Here is a 21,134-nt window from a genome sequence, read left to right on the forward strand (position 1 = left end):
TGATGTACGGGATCGATGCGCAAACGGATGAACCATCTCTGCAGTCGTCTCATATGAAGCAGTCCCAGAGGAACTACGGCATGACCCGCTGACATCATGCCCAACAGCTGCATGATGGAGAGCGCTGTCACAACGCTGCCAGGTGACACACGATGGAGAAGCGCCGTCAGCGCCTCCACTCTCTGCTGTGAGAGCCGCGCTCTCATCACGGCTGTGTTCAGCTCCACCCCCAGATAAATCACCGTCTGAGCAGGGACTGGGGAACTCTTTTCCCAGTTTATCATAAACCCCAGGTTCGACAGGTGGCTCACTAGCCGCTCTGTGTGTGACGCAGCTTCCTCTCTGGACCGAGCCAGCAGCAGCAGGTCGTCCAGGTAAAACAGCACTCTCATCCCTGACATATGTAGCGGCCGCAGCGCCGCCTCCACACACTTTGAAAAAGTCCGGGGAGCCAGAGAATAGCCGAACGGAAGGCGATTGTACTCGTACTGGATCCCCAGAAAAGAGAAACGCAGGTATCTCCTGTGTTTTGGAACAACGGGGACGTGGAAATACGCGTCTTTTAGGTCTATGGATGTGAGCCAATCTCCCTGACGCACACATTCCAGCACCTGATTCACAGTCAGCATGTGAAACGGTCTTTTCATTATTGATTGGTTGAAGTAAGACAGATCGAGAATGGGCCTCATTCCCCCTGTCTTCTTCGGAACCAGGAAATAACGGGAGTAAAACCCCTGATTTTCCTGTCCCCGCGGAACCCTGGAAATTGCCCGCTTCACCAGCAGCTCTTCCAGTTCCGCCTGGAGAGCCTGACGCTGGCCTGGGGAGGAGAGAACTGTCTCCAGAATGCCGTTGAAGGGCGGAGGTGTTGTGGCGAACTGTAGAGTGTAACCTCTGCTGATCAGCCTGTCCATCCATCTGTCCAGGGAACATACGCGCCGCCACTCTGAGTAACGCTCTGAAAGCGGGCGTACACCTGTCTGACACTCCGCCGCTACTACGGAGACGCCCCTTGTCTGAGCCCCTGCCGCCGTTGCCATGGCAACCCATGGGGGGCTCCGATCGAAAGGGCAAGTCATGTGTCTGTGGGATAGACGCAGCGCACGCTGCCATCCCCGAGAGATGTGGAGCGGCGTCAGAAAAGTCATTTATGTGCCGCTGTGCTGACAGACAGGGCTTATGACACAGAGAGGGAGACTCATCCCCGCTCACTGGTAAGTGAGGAGGAGAGAGACTGTGCAAAGCTGAGAGCGTCTGTGTGTGTGACGGCTCATCAGAGAGAGGCACAGGTGAAGACAGAGAGACGTGCTGCTTGTGTGATATGAGCTCCTGCTGTATCGTAACCGAAAGGTTAGAGACTGCAGGCTCACACTGTGTGGGAGACATGTGTGCGACAGCCTGAGCTGTAGGATTGCTCTCAACAGGATGTTTTATTTCAAAACGGGGAGAAACACTCCCAACATCCTTACAAACAATATCACACATATCCCCCCCGCACCGTCACTGTTTCTTGGGCTGCTTCCTGGGAGGCTGCAGAAGAGGGTTAGACCAAGTGCATGCCGGCCGCCGCTGTCTGTTGCCTCGGTGTGCCGTCGCGGGCACCGGGTGAGACGGCGGTGGAGCACTGAAAGAAGCAGGTAGTGGTTGCTGTGGCTGAGACGCAGCCGTCATAGGTACTGGGGGGCGTCTCTGCCTGGGGCGCGGGTCCCGGCGGTCCCGCCAGTGACCAGAGGAGCGCTGGGCTCGAGCAACATGCTTCTTAATTTTCTCTGCGTCCTCAGAAGCTTTCTGCATGTGATCCACCAACACTTGAAGGTGAGGACCGAACAGCCCGTCCGAGCTGATGGGACACTCCAATAACTCCTTCTTCACAGCATCGGGAATGGAGGATGACAGGTGCAGCCACATATTCCTCTGAATCAGCTGTTGCCACACTGCGATCCGGGCCGCGCAGACAGCAGTTGATGCACACAGATTCAGGATGGCGCTGGCAAGGTTGCCGAGCTCCAAGGCTTGCTCAGAAAGGTGATCGGAATCCTCCGTCAGCTTAGTGATAGCAAACGCCAGGAGAGAAATGTTGTTGGCTGCCGCTTTAATCTGAAAAGCACACTGATGAGAACGGTCAGTGAAACGTGCGATCAGCTGATCTCTGCCGGAGGGCAGGGCTGGCCGGCGTCCGCTCAGCACGTTGGCCCTGACTCCAAACAGAGATGTGAGGCTGGGGTCGAGGGGAGGGACGGGAGGAAAACCAGAGGCGGTGAGCCCATCTACCTTGGTGATGGGAGAATAGGTAGAGACCGGCGCCTTTATTTTCCCAGGTTCTGCCGCTGCCCCCGACAGATACGGCACAATAGCAGGAAAACGTGGCCAGACAGGGTCCCGTCTAGCCGCGTGTACTGAAGCATAACGCCCTCCCATCTCGTCCCGAGGAATTACTTCCTCGGCCGACGGCACCGTCAGGTTCCTGAGCGCTGCCGCACGCTGAATCATTTGAGGAAGATCCCTGACGAGAGCGCCTATTGCCGGCAAGGGAGAAAGGATTAAAGCGGGGACCTCGGGGACTCCCGAGTGAACCCCAGGCATCTCCTTATCATCATCATCCAGCCCCTCCATCCGGAGAGGGGGATCGACCTGAGGAGAATGTGGTGAAGGTGGGGCAGAGTCGTCCGACTCCGACCCTTCTGCAAAAAGAGCAATAGCGTCCTCTAACGGGTAGTCATCTGCCACGGGAAAAGTTGCGTCCGCTGCAGCGGTGAAAGCATCTGCTCTCCGCCGCCTCTCGTCCTCGGGAAGGAGCTTGCAATAGGGGCACGCTGCCAGTGGAGTTAGCGCCAGGCCGGCGTGCTCCGGGCCAAGGCAGGATTCGCAACGGGCATGCAGATCAAAGCTCATGATGAAGCCGATCTGGCACACCGGGAAGATCCTGATGCCATCCGAGGACTTAGCGGACTCTCTTGCTCGTTCTTGCTGGCTATTGCTCGTCATTGCTAGCTCTTAGCTCGCTCTTAGCTTGCTCTTAGCTTGCTCTTAGTGCTGCAGCTTACGCTGAAGAAAAATGGGAGCCGATTGTCCGGTCTCAGTCCAATTTATACTCGAGGTGAGACCGAGGTGAGGCCCACGTAATAGGTGGGCGGTGATTAAATCTTTCAGTGCTGCGCATGCGCGCGAAGGGATGAAACCCACTAGCGATAGCCTTAAAGGGCGAAGCCTATACGAAATAGAATGTATGATTTCAATAGTACTCGTTTTTTTGTTTTGTTTTAAAAATAAGGATCACGCTCCTAAACAGAGTGAGGTGGCTCTTAAAAGAGCCGTTGTTGTTGATTGTGGAGCCGCAGACGCTTTAAGCTCTCTCTCCGCGGATGCGGCGGGCCAGCTGGATGTCTTTGGGCATGATGGTGACCCTCTTGGCGTGGATGGCGCACAGGTTGGTGTCCTCGAACAGGCCGACCAGGTAAGCCTCGCTGGCCTCCTGCAGAGCCATGACAGCGGAGCTCTGGAAGCGCAGGTCGGTCTTGAAGTCCTGAGCGATCTCTCTGACCAGGCGCTGGAAGGGCAGCTTGCGGATCAGCAGCTCGGTGGATTTCTGGTAGCGACGGATCTCTCTCAGAGCCACGGTACCGGGCCTGTAACGGTGAGGCTTCTTGACGCCGCCGGTGGCCGGGGCGCTCTTACGGGCAGCCTTGGTGGCCAGCTGCTTTCGGGGGGCTTTGCCTCCGGTGGATTTACGGGCGGTCTGCTTGGTTCTTGCCATTTCTTCTTTCTCTGAGCAACAGAAAAATGTAATAAGAAAACGAAGACACGCGCCTTTTAAAGTGTGGGACCGGCTGTGAAGCTGTGACGCTGCTTCAGACCTCCGGATCCTGATTGGTCAGCGGCTCCTCGTGGAGCTCAGCCCGCCTAGAGGAGCGGCCTCGCGCCTGAAGCTGCGCTGCTTATTGGAGAACAGTCTGTTCAAATCGCCCGCTGAAATGGAGAGCGGCCCCCCTGCTGCTGCTCCGCTGAAACCAGTCCTCTGGTTGGCTGTGAGGAAGCGTCTGCGCGCTCTGAGACATATAAAGGAGAGGCTCAGCTTCCTCAGACACAGTTTCTCTGAGTTAACGCACCAGAAAACATAATCTAAAAATGAGTGGACGTGGAAAGACCGGTGGCAAAGCCAGAGCTAAGGCCAAGACCCGCTCCTCCCGTGCAGGGCTGCAGTTCCCCGTGGGTCGTGTCCACAGGCTGCTGCGTAAAGGTAACTATGGAGAGCGTGTGGGTGCCGGCGCTCCCGTCTACCTGGCGGCTGTGCTGGAGTACCTGACCGCTGAGATCCTGGAGCTGGCTGGAAACGCTGCCCGCGACAACAAGAAGACCCGTATCATCCCCCGTCACCTGCAGCTGGCTGTGCGCAACGACGAGGAGCTCAACAAGCTGCTGGGCGGAGTGACCATCGCTCAGGGCGGCGTGCTGCCCAACATCCAGGCCGTGCTGCTGCCCAAGAAGACCGAGAAGCCCGTCAAAGCCAAGTAAAGACGGAGACCCACAAACCCCCAAAGGCTCTTTTAAGAGCCACACACTCTCACATAAAGAGCTGATGTTCTGGATTTTTACATTTTCACTTGTTCCTAATGTTTATTAAACCCATATATTTTTAATTCCAGCAACTGAGATTTCGTTGTAGCTGAACATAGCTTAAAATAAATGATTAGTTGCAACATCCTCAGTTACCCATCAGCCACAATGTAGTTGTGCTAGTTGTTAAGGCAGGTCCTCAGTTATGCTGCTTTATAGATATTATATATTTTTATTCATATATTGTTCACGTCATTGATATTTTATTTATGCAATATGTATTATAATGTTCTTTGTGGATGCTGTGGTAAATAATAAACTGTCTTTGTGCAGGTTGCAGCGATTACACACTAGATGCAACACCCTGCAATAAAATGCAAAAATAACTATTGAAACAAACACTGTAAATTAAATATGGTGTTTACACTCATTTAAAGAAAGGATGAGCTCTTTGTGGATGTTGTGGTGGCTCCTAAAAGAGCCTTTGTGTGTTAGCAGTGATCTCAGCTCACTTCTTCTTGGGTGCTGCCTTCTTGGCTTTGGGCTTAGCTGCAGGCTTGGCTGCCTTCTTTGCGGGGGCCTTCTTCTTGTAACTTCTTAACAAGTTAAGACCATAAATAAGTCCGTCCATCAATGACAGGCTGATTAAAGGTAAACTAAAGTAAGAATACTGCTCACTGTCAGCTGGGTTATGAGTTAAATACAGGGTAAAAAGTGTTTTTCATCCTCCATATTTATCATCCATTCAGCCTCTCTTACAGGAGCACATTCAGCGGTAGACTGAGACAACCGAGGAGCAGCACCGAACACCACAGGAGGTCCTTCCTGCCAGTGGCCATCAGACTATAACTCCTCCCCTTTCTGTAGGGAGGAGAGCTAGATGATCATGTCTGGTGTCACTGTCATTCCCTCCACTGGTCTATATTAATGTTTACTTAGCACCTTATATCTCCATATTTGTATCCATGTATCATATATTGTGCTCATATTGTGTACTGTACTCTGATTTGGATTATAGTGACACTTATACTCTGTACTTAACTGCATTTATTGTAACTTGATACCTCTGGCACAAGAATTTCCTTCAGGATTAATAAAGTTTTATCTTATCTTATCTTATCTTATCTTATCTTATCTTATCTTATCTTATCTTATCTTATCTTATCTTATCTTATCTTCACTCGATGCCCACAGTCTGCACCATCACACAGGTATCAAAATCACTAGTTTGTGTAGTGTGTACACATTCCAACCTTTTATGCTGCTTACTGAAATCTGAAAGCACTATCATTGCTAACAAAGAATTATATTTATGTATAAAATGAAATATTTTTGTTTTGTGATCCAGTACAATTGTAGTGCTCTAGTTTACATGCCTTGTGTAGTTTAATTTAAAAAGATATAGACAATGGGGAATTTATTTTTGATACCATTTATCATCATATTATCCATTTTGCAACCTGTCATGTTTGTTTTCTGTAATGTTTGTTCCTCTCTCTTCTTCCTCCTCTGTCCTGTCTCCCTCTTCTTCTCCTCCTCCACCCGGCCGACTGGCAGCAGTAAGGTTCTTCCTTATGAGCCGGATCCTGCTCAAGGTTTCTTCCTGTTAAAAGGGAGTTTTTGACACTGTGGCTCTTAAAGGGGTTCAGGCTCTGAAGGCTGTTCCATACTCCGCGAGACAAAGAGCAGAGAACGCGCTCCACGGGTGGTAAGAGATACAAAAAAAAGGTCTTTTCCGCACTGAGGTACCATACTCCGCGAGACGCGTGTGTGCAGAACTCCTCATACGGCCCGCCCACTAAACTATAAGGAAAGACTTTACTGAGTTTTTTAACACACCACAAGGACTTGTGCCATTGCAAGAGGGCATTATACAGAGAGGGGGCCTGCAACAGCGTGAGATGTCCGGCGATGAGTTGTGAAAATGTGACATTAAAAGTAACAATAGCAAAGATTCAGTGTTTGTGCCTTTATGACCACATTTGCACATCTACTGTGTTCCAATGTGCCTGCGATACTTCAAACTGTCCAGTGATGAGCTGTGAAGATGCGACATTAAAAGTAACAATAGCAAAGATATACAGACATTGTTAACGAGCCTGTCATGCCCGGGTATGTAAGAGTATATAGAATGGTAATAACAGTCACCATCTGGTATGTGTGAATGGCTGTCTGGAGTTATTGGTGACAAATCACCCTGACTTGCCTTTCTTTCTTTCTTTCTTTTATTGCTCATCATGCAAAACCGGTATGATCTTATCCAAATCTGTTGAATCAGTGCTGTTTATACACCTACCTATATACCTGGAGAGGCTCTTGCGCTTCTCCACTTTCATCACGCCCAAAATAAATTCCGACCAATCACAGCATGGTTGCGGTCGGTCAGAGACAAAAAATGACGTCATTTTGTGGGCGTAACGTCTGCAGGGGGAAAAATGTCTTTGTCTCGCGGAGTATGGATCCAGCTTTAGTCTCTGTGAAGCGGTTTGAGACAATTTCTGATTGTAAAACGCGCTATATTGATAAAACTGAATTGAATTGGATTGCAGCCCTCCCCCTCATTTAATGACTTTTTTTTTTGGGGGGGGGGGGGGGTCATGGGGGGTCTCGCCCGAGAACTAATTCAATGTAGAACCGCCACTGTTGTCACGTGACAGCTAGTCACTGTGTGGCGCTGTTAAGCACTGGCAGGGAGGCTGCAGGACAGAAGTCACTTTATTGTGGTGTGTATTTGCTCTCTTATGTTTTCACATGCTTTGAATTGCTTGTGGTAGTTGTGTGTTATACTTTGTCCGCTGAAGCAAACCACGTTGTCTTCAGTATTTAGTGTTTGAGAACCGCGGCCACAGCTTCTTCAGTTCTTTTTATTCAAGTCCCGGCAAGACTTCCAGTCACCATAGCAACACACAACGCTCAACGTGTCACACCTAATGCACGTCGCCGACCTATATCAATGCGCGGCACTATACTACAGAGGGACACGGCGCCACCCGCTGTAAAAATGAAACACTCACAATAGAGATCGAGAGTAACTGAATCGAGTCAGTAAAAAGAGTCGAAGCTCCCAACTCTACTGCAGGTTGCAGTGATTACACACTAAATGCAACACCCTGCAATAAAATGCAAAAATAACAACTGTTGAAACAAACTGTGTAAATTAAATATGGTGTTTACACAAGGATGAGCTCTCTGTGGATGTTGTGGTGGCTCTTAAAAGAGCCTTTGTGTGTTAGCAGTGATCTCAGCTCACTTCTTCTTGGGTGCTGCCTTCTTGGCTTTGGGCTTAGCTGCGGGCTTGGCTGCCTTCTTTGCGGGGGCCTTCTTCTTGGCAGCGGGGGCCTTTTTGGGAGCCACCTTCTTGGGGCTCTTGGCGGCCTTCTTGGGGCTCTTGGCCACTTTCTTGGCCGCTGCGGGCTTCTTGGCCTTCTTGGGGGACTTCTTAGCAGCTGCTGGTTTCTTGGCTGCCACCTTCTTGGGCTTCTTGGCCGCTGCGGGTTTCTTAGCGGCTGCGGGCTTCTTGGCTTTGGGAGCGGGTTTCTTTGCGGGCTTCTTGGCCTTGGGCTCAGCCTTCTTGTTCATCTTGAAGGAGCCGGAGGCCCCGGTCCCCTTGGTCTGGACCAGGGTCCCTTTAGCCACCAGGCTCTTGATGGCGATCTTGACGCGGGACTTGTTCTTCTCCACATCGTATCCTCCGGCAGCCAGAGCCTTCTTGAGGGCGGCTGCAGACACGCCGCTCCGCTCCTTGGAAGCGGCCACAGCTTTGACGATGAGCTCGCCGACGCTGGGGCCGGACTTCTTCGGCTTGGAGGCCTTCTTCTTGGGAGCTTTGGCCGGAGCGGCGGCTGGAGCTGGAGCTACTTCTGCCATTTTCCGTCTGTTTGTAGTCGCAACGCAACGAGTCAGAAAACAGTAATGACACGGTCGGAGCAGGAGGCGGTACTTGAACACATCATGAGAACCGTGAAGACTCAATCCAAGCCTGCCTCCTCCGTGCAGGCTGAATGTTTCCACTTGTGTTTTCTGTGCGTGGATAAAAGAGTAAAACTGAGTGTGGGAGCAGCGCTGCAGGCTGACAGTGGAGGAGCTGATAGCGGACAGTGTCTCTTCATGTCCAGCTCATGTTCAGCTCTGATCATCGCTGCACTTTGTTGCTGGAGCCTCCAAAGCTCAGAGAGTCCGCGCGCTGCGCAGCGCCTTTTCCCTCTTCTTCCTCTCATAAATGATCTCAGATGCATCAGAGCTCCATCAAAAGCTGTTTTCCAGCTGAAACACATGTTTGTTCAGAGACTCAGAGGAAAAACAGACATCTGCTGACCGTCACTGTGTCACAAAGTCACGTTGTTGTGGCTGCATCAAACACACTGATGATGGCTCTGATGAGGCTCCGTTAAACCCGAGCTGTTTAAAACATTGCACTGTGAGGACATGACAGTCTGAGGAATCCACCAACAAAGGGAAAGTCTTAATACATTTGCCGAACATGACCCAGTTGTTAAGAGAAGATTATTTTCCATCCAATAAGTATACAAGTAAAATAACACAGAATGAGGTTTGTGCAAAATCATAGAAACAGTGAGGACATTTCATAAAATGAACAGATTTTTTCATACTCAGGTAGTCAATGGGGCCATCATGGAGAGTTTTCATCATTTTGAATCTACAGAGTCTAGATGCAGCCGGCCTTATTGGGAAAAAGTCCACTTACTGGAACTATGGTCTAGAGCAGACTTCAAAATGAACCTTGCCAATGCCAATCTTATGGCGGGGCTACCAGTATGAGACCTGTGTAAGCCCTCAGGGGTTCAGCGGAGGATCCAACAGCTGGTGTGGATTGGAGTGGACATTGGAGTGCCCACTGCCTCAACTGTGCTGTATTTACAGTGTTTAGTTTGTTTTTTTTTATTTATTTATTTAGCTGAGTTGTTTTTATTAAGTGATGTATATTATTTGCTAATGTTTATATATTGGTTCCATATTTTTGGTTGTTACACACAGAGGAATGCTAACTGCAGACAACTTCCGGGTCGTTTCTATAGAAACCAATGATGCTAAAGGGACAGTTTAACATTGCTGTGCAAAATGCAAGAATGAAGAAACGTTCCGTTTCTGATTTTGTTGCTGTTATGTTTCTGTGTGTAGGCTACCATTGGTATGTTATGTATGTTTATAAGTTGCAGGAATCGGTCATAGAAGCAATTGCCTTTGCATTATTTAAAATGTGTCCCTGAAGCAGAGTTCTTTATGTTTTTACATCTAGCTCATATGTGCACTCAAAATGTCTCTACAAAGAGGAATGTATGACAGCACCAGAGTGTTCCAACATTTAAGTGACCCACGATGCACACGCTAATTTCTAGCTCACACTGGACACACTTCAAACAAGACATCGTCATGGTGACAAAATGATCACAATGGCCCTCCCAGTAAAAATCCACCACTGGTCAGAGCTGCTCAGCTTCTTCTGCCTGGAAGTGGTTTACAGTTCCTTAACATATAGATTCAAATATACAACCAACATCTGTAAACAATAACAAATCATATACAGAATGCAATAAAATGTGATATTAAAACAAAACACCTAAACTGTGAATTTGAGAAGTCATTAGTGCCACCATGTGGACAATCATCTCACTAGCAGTTACACAATGTCTTGCTCGATACGGTTTAATTTTTTTATTCACTAGCACAGAAAAAACAAGGCACTAAAAACTGCTGTTAAAACGCTATTTATAATCAAGGTTTTATCTGTTTTTATCTGCTTGCACCTAAAATCTGAAAAATTCTCCATGTTTCTCTTCATGTTTCTTTATTTCCTGCTATGCTACACGTTCCAGTGTTTCACTGTTAAAATCAGGTTTGTTAACATGAAGTTATTGCAGAATTACTAATTGCAACACAAAACTGCAAAGATTCGCTCTTTGGAAGAAGTGGGTGGCTCTTAAAAGAGCCGTTGGGTTGTTGTTGAAGCAGCAGCTGTTTACTTGGAGCTGGTGTACTTGGTGACGGCCTTGGTGCCCTCAGACACGGCGTGCTTAGCCAGCTCACCGGGCAGCAGCAGCCTGACGGCGGTCTGGATCTCCCTGGAAGTGATGGTGGAGCGCTTGTTGTAGTGAGCCAGACGAGAGGCCTCGGAGGCGATGCGCTCAAAGATGTCGTTCACGAAGGAGTTCATGATGCTCATGGCCTTGGAGGAGATACCGGTATCAGGATGGACCTGCTTCAAGACTTTGTACACGTAGATGGCGTAGCTCTCCTTCCTGGTCTTTCTCTTCTTCTTGCCTCCTTTGCCGGCGGTCTTGGTCACGGCTTTCTTGGAGCCCTTCTTGGGCGCAGACTTGGCGGGTTCAGGCATGTTGACTCTTCGGTACTTCTCAGCAACGAATTGCTCTCATGGCTCACAGCGACTCCTCTTATACAGGCTGCATGCAAACACCACTGTGCAGTTCCCTGGCTGTGATTGGCTGAGCTTCTCAGCTGATTACGGGTGAAAGGTTACCTCGGCATGGAAGCGGTTAAAATTATTGCGGACACTGTCCATGGAAAGAAAAGGCGGGCTGTGCCTGCAACACTGTGTCACTGCTGCACTAGTTGTCATATCTTGTAGAATGTGCTGCGTTGTGTTTTCTATATATATGCTATGCAAATACACCGTCTCTACACAGAGACAGGAAAAAGTGTGTGTGTGTGTGTGTGTGTGTGCTGCAGGGAAACAAAAAATCAACGTGGCTGAAGTGACTCACTTGGTCCTCGGCGGCATCACATAATATTGATTGAACATTTAGTGGCATTAAGACTTCATGAAGCACTGAACCATTTTGAGACAGTTCCTTGAATGACTGCTTCGAAGCATTTCACAAAATCGTGACATCTGCTGGCCGTGTCCAAACTGCTCAAGTGGAAGACTTGAAACCTTCAGGGATAGAATCTTGAATCTTGACACTTGTGTTTCGAGATCGAGAAAACGGGCTCGAACATAACATCACTAATACACCTTGTATGGTCACATGTCTGTTCCGCGTGGTAATGCTGCGAGACTTTTGTATTGTGTATTTTTTTGTAATCGGTAACAGAATACGAGAAACTATTAGTTTAGTAGACTAAACTGTCTATTATGTATCACAGTGGGACAGACAAAACCGTGTTAGATTAGAAATTCTTTATTCATCCAAATTTCACAGCAATATACAGGCGCTGACATTAACTATATATCTCAGGCAGGCAGGATCTGTTTATGTAGTATTTATGCTCTGAATTAAATGAACCGCAGATCATTAATATAAGAACTCGGCACTTCATTGACAATGTGAGGTTATTTACATTTTTACTATTTAATTTGTTATGCGCTAGGGGTGGGCGAATCGATCTAAATATCGATAGTATCGATACCAACGTTAGGATCAGTAATTACTCGATACTAGCGTGATGAGATCGATATTTCTGTGGAAGTTTCCCTTAATACCTTCAGCAACTTTACTCGCGGTGCAGACAGCGCTCCTCTCTCACTCTGCTCAGTGCGCAGGCACACTCCGCCCCTCCCCCTCCTTCTCCACTCTGCCGGAGCAGACGGAGCTCCTGATTGGCTGTAAAGTGCAGCTAGCGTCATGGAGATGGCAGAGAGGAAGAGGAGCGCTGTTTGGAGTTATTTCACAGTGACAGACAAAGAAGAAGAAATTGCTACTTGTGAGGTGTGCAGGAAAGCGACCTGCCACTGTGGAAACACAACTCATTTACAAAAACATAAAGCAGCAGAGCCCAAAGACCTCGAGCTGCAGAGTAAACAGAGGGAAGAGGAAGAGGCAGATCCCCAAACATGAACCAGAGACAGTGGTCACTGACAGAGGCTTTACTGCAAAACACTCATGAATATCCAGGTAGATGATTTACAAAGTGAAGGTTTAGATTGAGTAATCTGCAGCATGAATTAATGGTGTCTTTCTGAGTGCAGTAATAAGACATGCAATTTTAGCAGAATGACTGAACAGTCATCACATCACCAGCTGAAATAAATCTTGTTTTCTCAAATTCCAAAATACATCTAATAATGTAATTATATAAGTTTATATAATGATATGTATTTCAGTATGATTAATATAATTATGCTTTGGTGATAACTGTTGAAGGATATTATTCTTCATATTTAGGCTACATGCAGGTAGGTGTTAGACTTTATAAAAGTATATTAGTCATGCTGTTTCACCTACATGATTCACAAAGAGCCATGGCTGTCATAAGGAGCATTGCTGACATGATTGTGAGGTTAAAAAAACATACAGTTCTGCACTTTTGTTTGCAGCTTGATTTACTTAACAAATGTTTCTTGTGTATTATTATTCTGCTAATCATGATCAACTATTTAAAGGCAAAAAAAGAATATTAAATATAAATATAAATAAAGGCAAAAAAATATTTTTTTATGATCATGAAACTTCAAAGTAAAAGTATCGGTATCGGTATTGGTATCGGCGATACTGGTCCTGTATTTACTTGGTATCGGATCGATACTGAAATCTTCAGTATCGCCCACCCCTATTATGCGCAAATAATAATACGCAGTTATAACGAGTATACAATAATCTAAACATAACACAGCCATGGTAGAACCCAGCTCTTCATTGACAGAGTGTGTGGTCCTTAAAAGGACCTTTTGTTTTGTGTTGTTGGATCTGTCACAGTTTAACCGCCGAAGGCCGTACAGAGTGCGTCCCTGCCTCTTCAGAGCATACACCACATCCATGGCGGTCACAGTCTTCCTCTTGGCGTGCTCGGTGGTAGGTGACGGCGTCACGGATCACGTTCTCCAGGAAGACCTTCAGCACTCCGCGGGTCTCCTCGTAGATCAGACCAGAGATACGCTTCACTCCACCACGGCGAGCCAGGCGGCGGATAGCGGGCTTGGTGATTCCCTGGATGTTATCACGGAGGACTTTACGGTTGACGCTTGGGCGCCTCCCTTACCGAGTCCTTTTCCCCTCCTTTGCCACGCCACTCATGTTTCCAAAGCAAGTTTTAGCTCTTAGTAATGATTAAGGCGCTGCTGTCGCAGCCATTTATTTGTTGTCTGAGGACGTGATAGTAAACAGAGGCGGGCCTGACCTTCTTCTTCTTTTGCGCATTAGCGCCAACCCTACTGACCAACAGCAGTGATGTATTGCTCGAATAGGAAGGCAGTGAGTACGTGTGCAGGATACAGGACAGCGTGTTTGTGTAGGAGTGGGAGAGAAGATGACTTGTTAGCTTGAGAGAGGGGCGATTTATTAAAAGGAAGTATTTGTACAGCGTAAAGAATATGAGAACAAGGACAGGAAAGTGCCCTGGTGCTCCAGCTGTGTGTGACAGTGGGGGTTAACCACGAGCAATGTAGCTCGTCCTCTGTGCTCCCTGTTTTTCCGAGTTTTTTTCTCGTAAATTTGCTGCTTTAAATCTCAGAATACTTAATCTTACCACCCGTGGAGCATGGAACAGCCTTTAAAACTCCGTTCCACATAAGAGAATAACCTCACCACTGAAATCCACTCCATGTTTTCCTGGTTACCACAGCGCTGCAATACCGTTACTATAGTAACGCAGCTAACAAAGCCAGTGGCTTTCTTCGAGCAGCGTAAAACACCGTAAAGAGAACCGTCAGTGCTGCTCGAAGCTGGAGGAGGTAACGTCAGTGTCATCCCACTAAGTCCAGCTCATGCTGAAGCCTGACTGTTTGTCACATGGCCCCAGGTGACGGTTAGGTTGATGTTAAATCACTTAGAAACGTTGGGAGGAAGCTGCTGTTTACTTTCAGTCACAGTAGAACGGTTTTATTTGTCTGATGACATGTTGTTGCCTTTCTGCTCCCTCCCCACACACAGTGGACATGAGGAGATTCCAACAAGACACGGAGAGTTAGAGTTGTTTTCAGCATTAACCCAGATTGTAATAAGGGCCAGGGTTACTCCTGTTAGCCTGCTAGCTTCAGCCTCTTCGAGCCAGTGCACATAGCCACCTGCTCCTATTCTATCAGCAAGAATAAAACACATGTGATGGACCGTCAGGACACAGTGGAGCATTATATGAACAGGGACACACTGATGCAGCAGATAAGGCAGTGCCATCATTATAAACCATCCACAAGGTTTGTTGTGAATTCAGCAGTTTTAGTAAGCAGAGTGGCGGCATGTATGTTTCCCTGGACAGATGGATGGACAGGCTGATCAGCAGAGTTCACCACGACACCTCCGAAGCCACCTGTCGAACCTGGGTTTATGATAAATTGGGAAAAGAGTTCCCCTGTCCCTGCTCAGATGGTGTTTTATCTGGGGAGTGGAGCTGAACCAACCTGATCTCACAGAAATACGTGACATACACACGGATGGTTAACACTGAATTACATGGCACCGACACGAAACAGTAGTGAAATTACGTGCAGGCACCACAGAAAACTGTCTCCATAGAAAGTCCAATGCAGGGCATTTTCGTAGGGACATCTCGGTTTTTAATATGTGTGGAACACCAGGGACATGAGCGCCAATAGAAATGAATGAGCCGATTTGATTACAGTCATGTCGCTCTGACAATTCACACATTTCTCTAAGCCATTTGGCCCTTAATAAACCTTGTTAGGAAACGATCAGTATTATATTATTATTTAACACAAACAAACCGGCCCAACAACGACCATCTATGTCGACATACACATTTATTTGATCGATAAAAGTTGTTTTCTAATGCAACAGTGGCTTGATATGACTGTGTGCGACAGCGTTTCCTTATGAAATGACGGGAAATGAGGCGGGTAGAAGTAACAGTGGGAACACTTGTTCAAGTGAGCAGGTGGTTATTTCATTTTTGAGAACGACTGGATTGAAAGACGGTGAAAGCTAACGTCGGTTAGCAGTTGCTCTGGACGGAAGCGTCGTCACGTTGCCATGGTAATGCAAATTGCGGCCTGCTCGTGGTGACGTAAATTGCCTGCGACAACGCATGCATTTCACCTAAATAAACGTTTTTTTTTCTTGGTTTCCTCCTTTAATGTATACTACATCTCCAAAATCTCTACATATTATCCGTGTCAATCTTTTGCCTGGTGCACGTTTGTTCATATTGTTTTTTTTAAGTAGTTGTGTATTAATGTTTAAATTGCAAAGAAAAGAAATCCAACCAGTGTCATGTGATTATAGTTTTTTCATCTAAGCATGTTAAAAGGCCAGTTAGGCCTCAAGCTACTGTGTGTGCTGCAGCAGGTTCAGACTAATCAGTTCCTTTTGAGGAACTACTGGCTGCATGAGCCTTTTTAGGAGTCACTTATATAAGTAACTTATAACTTAGGCTACATCCAAATGGTCACAATGACATGCTTTCCTTACTAATGCCATGTAACCCTCTTTACATCAGAATCATGTTGTATTGTCATGTAAGTGAAGAGGATTCACATTACGACGAAGTTGCCTTAGTGATTGGTGCATACATAAAACATGTAATATTAACAATGAAATAAGTCAAAGTCAGCTTTATTGTCAAAATCTCAGAATCAGAATCAGAATCAGAATCGTGTTTATTGCCATGTAAAGTGAAGGTGGTTCACATTACTAGGAATTTGCCTTAGTGATTGGTGCATGACAAAGAACATATAATAATTAACATGCATAGGAACAAACTAAGATAAAATTAAGTAAATAAAGCTAACAGATAAGGCTAAATTTACATGACAGACATGGCATAAGAGACATTCAATGAACAGAACATAAATACTTGGCGGATGTAATGGTAACATAGACCCTTATATGATCGAATGGAAGCAGTGTAGATAATGTATAATGTAACAGGTACCACATGGATCGGTGGAGGTGGGTATTCGTGTGCAAGTAGTGCAAGATGGAGTACGAACAGTGCAAATAGTCGTCATTGTGCAGTGACCATACTAAAGTGACCTTCGATAGTGACCAGTGCAGAGCAGTGCATTAATTACAGTTTAACAGTCCAACAGCAGAGGGGAAGAAGCTGTTCTTGTGGCGTGAGTTCTGGTCCGAATGGACCGTAACCTCCTGCCTGAGGGGAGTGGCTCAAAGAGTCCGTGTCCAGGGTGAGAAGGGTCAGCTGTGATCCGACCTGCACGCCTCAGAGTCCTGGAGACGTACAGGTCCTCGATAGATGGCAGGCTGCAGCCGATCACCTTCTCAGCAGAGCGCACAACACGCTGCAGTCTGTGCTTGTCCCTGGCAGTGGCCCCAGCGTACCACACTGTGATGGAGGAGGAGGATGGACTCAATGATGGCCGTGTAGAACTGGACCATCATTCTGGCTGGCACCTTGAGTTTCCTCAGCTGCCGCAGGAAGTACATCCTCTGCTGGGGCCTTTTTGATGAGGGGGAGCTGATGGTGGGCGCTCACCACTTGAGGTCCTGGGTGATGGTGTGTGCCCAGGAAGCGGAAAGAGTCCACTGTGGAGATGGGGGTGGTCTGTCAGGGTGAGGGGGGGTGATGGAGCTGGCACTTTCCGAAGTCTACTGTCATCTCCACTGTCTTCTGGGCATTCAGCTCCAGGTTGTTGTTAGCAGCACCAGGACACCAGACAGGGTCCACCTCCATCCTGTAGGCAGACTCATCCCCTCTGAGATGATCCAATGAGGTGGTGTCGTCAGCAGAACTTATCAGCTTACAGACTGGGGGCTGGGGGTGCAGCAGTTGGTGTACAGGGAGAAGAGCAGAGGGGAAAGTACACAGCCTTGGGGGGGTACCGGTGCTGATGGTCCTTGTTTCCGAACTGCTATATGTGCTATATGTGCTGGACATACAAGAATCGAAATTGCGTTACTCTTCACTCCGCAACATATAACATATAACTAAAAACTTAAGATAAATATAAAAGTGTAAAAAAATGTACCTACAATGAGGCACACACAAAATACAAGGCACAAAATGAAGGCACAATGCAGTGAGGGTGCAAAAGATGTATAGTGCAAGACAGTGCATTTGGCATAATGTAAGAGGAATGGTTTAAGTTATAGCAGCTTATATGAGACTGGATGAACATGACTATGCAACAGAATGCACAGGGAAGTGGCTGGTGCACAGAGTTCCTATCTTGGGGGGGGGGGTTGTCAGGGTTCTTTTGTAGAGGGAAGGGGGAGAAAGTGGGCACAGCAAGGAGAGAGTTCAGCTTCCTGACAGCCTGGTGGATGAAGCTGTCCCTCAGTCTGCTGGTCCTGGCCCGGAGGCTGCGCAGTCTCTTTCCTGATGGCAGCAGACTAAAGAAACGGTGTGAAGGGTGGGTGGGGTCTCCTGTGATGCGGAGGGCCTTTCAGGTGAGGCGGCTGTCGTAGAGGTCTTGGAGGGAGGGGAGAGGGACGCCGGTGATCCTCGCTGCTCTCACTATGCGATGAATGTCTTCCTGCAGGTGGCGGTGCAGGCTCCGTACCACACAGTGATGCAGCTGGACAGGATGCTCTCAACAGCTCCTCTGTAGAAGGTGCACAGGATGGAGGGAGGGGCTCTGGCTCTTTTAAACTTGCAGAGGAAGCTAAAACTAAGATTACAAAATAAGGTAAATAAGATAAGGTCAAGTAAACAAGGTAAACAATGTAAACTAAAAGTAAGTAAACTAAAAGTAAGGCTAAATTACATGACACTGGTTGGATTTCTGTGTGTAACTGTTGTATATTATTAAATCATCTGAAGTATTTTGATGTGGCTGTAGAAGTTGCAGAGTAGATGCCTTGGACTGAAATCAGGCTGGCTGCAGAGACGGAGGCCTCGTCTTTCCACTGTGAAAAGATTATAACAAACATAGTGGGGTGTAAGTGATCAGCCATACACATTAAAGTCATTGTAACAAATGTGAACATGGGCAGTGAACACTTTGTCTTCAAAGTTCATGCGTTAAAGCTGAAATGTGCTCCTAGTGTGCAGCTATTTGCATTTTATTGACAAGTCACTGACAGTAAAGTTAAACAGATGCTGGTGGCGGAGATACCACCATGCAAACAGCCATCATTTAGCTGACGGTGACGTCAGTCTGCTGGCTTGATGGGACAGTTAACGTTAGCATGTAGCATATAGCAAATAGTTGGCAAGTAGCCGCCAAATGAATGACAGCTTGATGAGTCGACACGTGACGTCCGTTGCCGTGGAAACCATATGGTTTATACCGGTAGTCTTCTTCCAAACTTTGCAGATATTATGTATTATGAATTATGAATATTATCTAAATAATATACATCATAATATTAATATGTTTACCGTCTTGATTACTACCACACAGTAGCTTGAGGCCTAACCTGGCTTTAACATGCTTAGATGAAAAACTATAATCACATGACACTGGTTGGATTTCTTTTCTTTGCAATTTAAATATGAATACACAACTACTTAGAAAACAAATACAAACGTGCACCAGGCAAAGATTGACACGGATAAATATGTAGAAGATTTTGGACATGAAGTATCCATTAAAGGAGGAAACCAAGAAAAAAAATAAACGTTTATTTAGGTGAAATGCATGCATTGTCGCAGGCAATTTACGTAACCACGAGCGGGCCGCATGTTGCATTACCATGGCATGAACAGGGACACACTGATGTAGCAGATAAGGCAGTGCATCATTATAAACACATCCACAAGGTTTGTTGTGAATTCAGCAGTTTTATAAGCAAATAAAATAAAGACATGCATTTTTTGTAAGTTAGTATTTTTAGTGTTTTAGTATTATCTGCATTAAGCAGAGTTTGGTTCATGGCCTAATTTTTCTATGAAATTTGCCAGTTTTTTGTCTCTGTGAATGAGAGAAGGCGGTAGATATGGAGGCTTTGTATAATCTGTTAGTGTAGTGCCACCAGTCTGGTTGACAAAACTTGTTTCACTTGGAATTAGTTTCTGTTTGTCACCATGTTTTAAAATCTGTGAGTTTTTGTTGAATCTGTCTCTGAAATAGTCATTAAGTGTTTACTTCTGTAGGTAAAATAGTTTAACAACCTGTTAAAATCTGCAGGAAATCGCAACTACTTCATATTATTATTTTATATTTCATAATACTAATGTACTTTTTTTCACCACCCACCCACAGAAGGTCCCCCCCACATTTTTAATGCTTCCTATGCCACTGCTTGGGAGTGGTTTTGGAAAATAAACTTGACTGTAGTGATGCCACTTGACACCGACGCTCCGATACAAGCTTCGGAGCTGCAGCAGCATTTATGTTGAACCACTGCTTCGAAGCTTGCTTTTGGTGCGGGAAAACACACATGACCGATGCAGTAACTGCTTCGTGTAATAGGACACAGTGTCTAGTGTCCTACTGCAATACATTTATAGAATCAACTGACCAAAACCAATTAATCAGTCTTAACTAAAATATATGTACATCACACACCCTGGTTACACTCATCACCTAATTTCACCACTAGAGGTCACTAAAATGAAGCTATGAATGAATGAACCCATACTCGACACAACTGATGAAGTGGTTCAATACTGCTTCACTGCTTCATTTGGACATCACTACTTGACTGGACTAAGAACACTGAAGCTCTCTACAAGAAGGGCCAGAGCCACCTCTATTTTTTGAGGAGGCGCCAGCCCTTTAACATCTGTCGGACTATGTTGAGGATGTTGAGGATGTTGAGTCTGTGGTCGCCAGTGCCATTTTGTGTGCTGGGGCAGCAGACTGAAAGCAGCGGACACAAACAGACTCAATAAACTGATCAGAATGGCCGGTGATGTTGTGGGGTGGAGCTGGACTCCCTGACAGCAGTGTCAGACAGAAGGATGCTGTCTAAGCTGCAGGGGATCCTGGAGAACAGCTTCCATCCTCTCCACAATGTGCTGCTGAGATGCAGGAATACTTTCAGTGCTAGACTGATCCCTCCTAAATGCACCACTGAGCACCACAGGAGGTCCTTCCTTTATCCATATTGGATTTATTGTGGACACTGTAAGATTTCACTGCACACAGTATTAGTTGTATGACTACCAGTTCTGACTTGCCGGGACAAAACTTGAATGTTTATTATTGTTTAAAATTTCATTTAGGTTTTTTTATTTTTATTCTACTCTTACTATTTTTACCTTATTTTCTGACCTGTCTTTGAGTATACATGGGGCACCTGGAATACAAGCAATTTCCCCCTGGGATCAATAAAGTATTTCTGATTCTGATTCTGAAACATGACCTCCCTGACACTTCCAACTGGGTATCTACTGTCAAAGCTGTCATTGCTGGTTTGCTAATGCCAGCTACTGTCTGGCTCTCTCTCTCTCTCTCTCTCTCTCACACACACACACACAGTGTTCACTAGGAAAAATGGTGCTATACATGTTTGGAAAGGTCTAACTTAGAAGAAAATATTTAATATGCTACTTGTTTGTGGGCAACATACTGATTACTGGATTCAGTTGCATTTTAACCCTGATTAAAAAATCTGGGCTACTTTAATAATCCCTGAGGTAAATTCATATTTATGAGTTGGGCTATGAGGGTTATGAGATTAAACCTTGTTTCGAACCACAACTGTTGAATCTGGACACTGCATACTGGAATACGTTGAGAACAAAATAACATAAAAGTGTCCCCTTATTTTTTTGAGCAGTGTATTTTGATTTTTACCATTGTC

The 21,134-nt window shown here is 46.3% G+C and overlaps 4 protein-coding genes and 1 pseudogene across 4 annotated transcripts; 1 reads left to right on the top strand and 4 right to left on the bottom strand.

Moving 5' to 3' along the window:
* Window positions 1-3,343: 3,343 nt before the first annotated feature.
* On the bottom strand, window positions 3,344-3,754 carry LOC114440158 (histone H3). Its single transcript, XM_028412462.1, has one exon. The coding sequence runs from the start codon at window positions 3,752-3,754 to the stop codon at window positions 3,344-3,346; it is 411 nt and encodes a 136-aa protein (XP_028268263.1).
* Window positions 3,755-4,116: 362 nt separating this feature from the next.
* On the top strand, window positions 4,117-4,528 carry LOC114440261 (histone H2A). The gene has a single exon (XM_028412605.1). The coding sequence runs from the start codon at window positions 4,126-4,128 to the stop codon at window positions 4,510-4,512; it is 387 nt and encodes a 128-aa protein (XP_028268406.1). The 5' UTR covers window positions 4,117-4,125; the 3' UTR covers window positions 4,513-4,528.
* A 3,229-nt stretch (window positions 4,529-7,757) lies between these two features.
* LOC114439974 (histone H1-like) lies at window positions 7,758-8,449 on the bottom strand. Its single transcript, XM_028412196.1, has one exon. The coding sequence runs from the start codon at window positions 8,419-8,421 to the stop codon at window positions 7,801-7,803; it is 621 nt and encodes a 206-aa protein (XP_028267997.1). The 5' UTR covers window positions 8,422-8,449; the 3' UTR covers window positions 7,758-7,800.
* A 1,894-nt stretch (window positions 8,450-10,343) lies between these two features.
* On the bottom strand, window positions 10,344-10,922 carry LOC114440348 (histone H2B 1/2). The gene has a single exon (XM_028412756.1). The coding sequence runs from the start codon at window positions 10,904-10,906 to the stop codon at window positions 10,532-10,534; it is 375 nt and encodes a 124-aa protein (XP_028268557.1). The 5' UTR covers window positions 10,907-10,922; the 3' UTR covers window positions 10,344-10,531.
* A 1,815-nt stretch (window positions 10,923-12,737) lies between these two features.
* LOC114428419 (histone H4-like) lies at window positions 12,738-15,208 on the bottom strand (annotated as a pseudogene).
* Between the last annotated feature and the right edge of the window lie 5,926 nt (window positions 15,209-21,134).

This window comes from Parambassis ranga, chromosome 1 (genome assembly GCF_900634625.1).
Source record: "Parambassis ranga chromosome 1, fParRan2.1, whole genome shotgun sequence".
NCBI classification, from domain to species: Eukaryota; Metazoa; Chordata; class Actinopteri; family Ambassidae; genus Parambassis; species Parambassis ranga.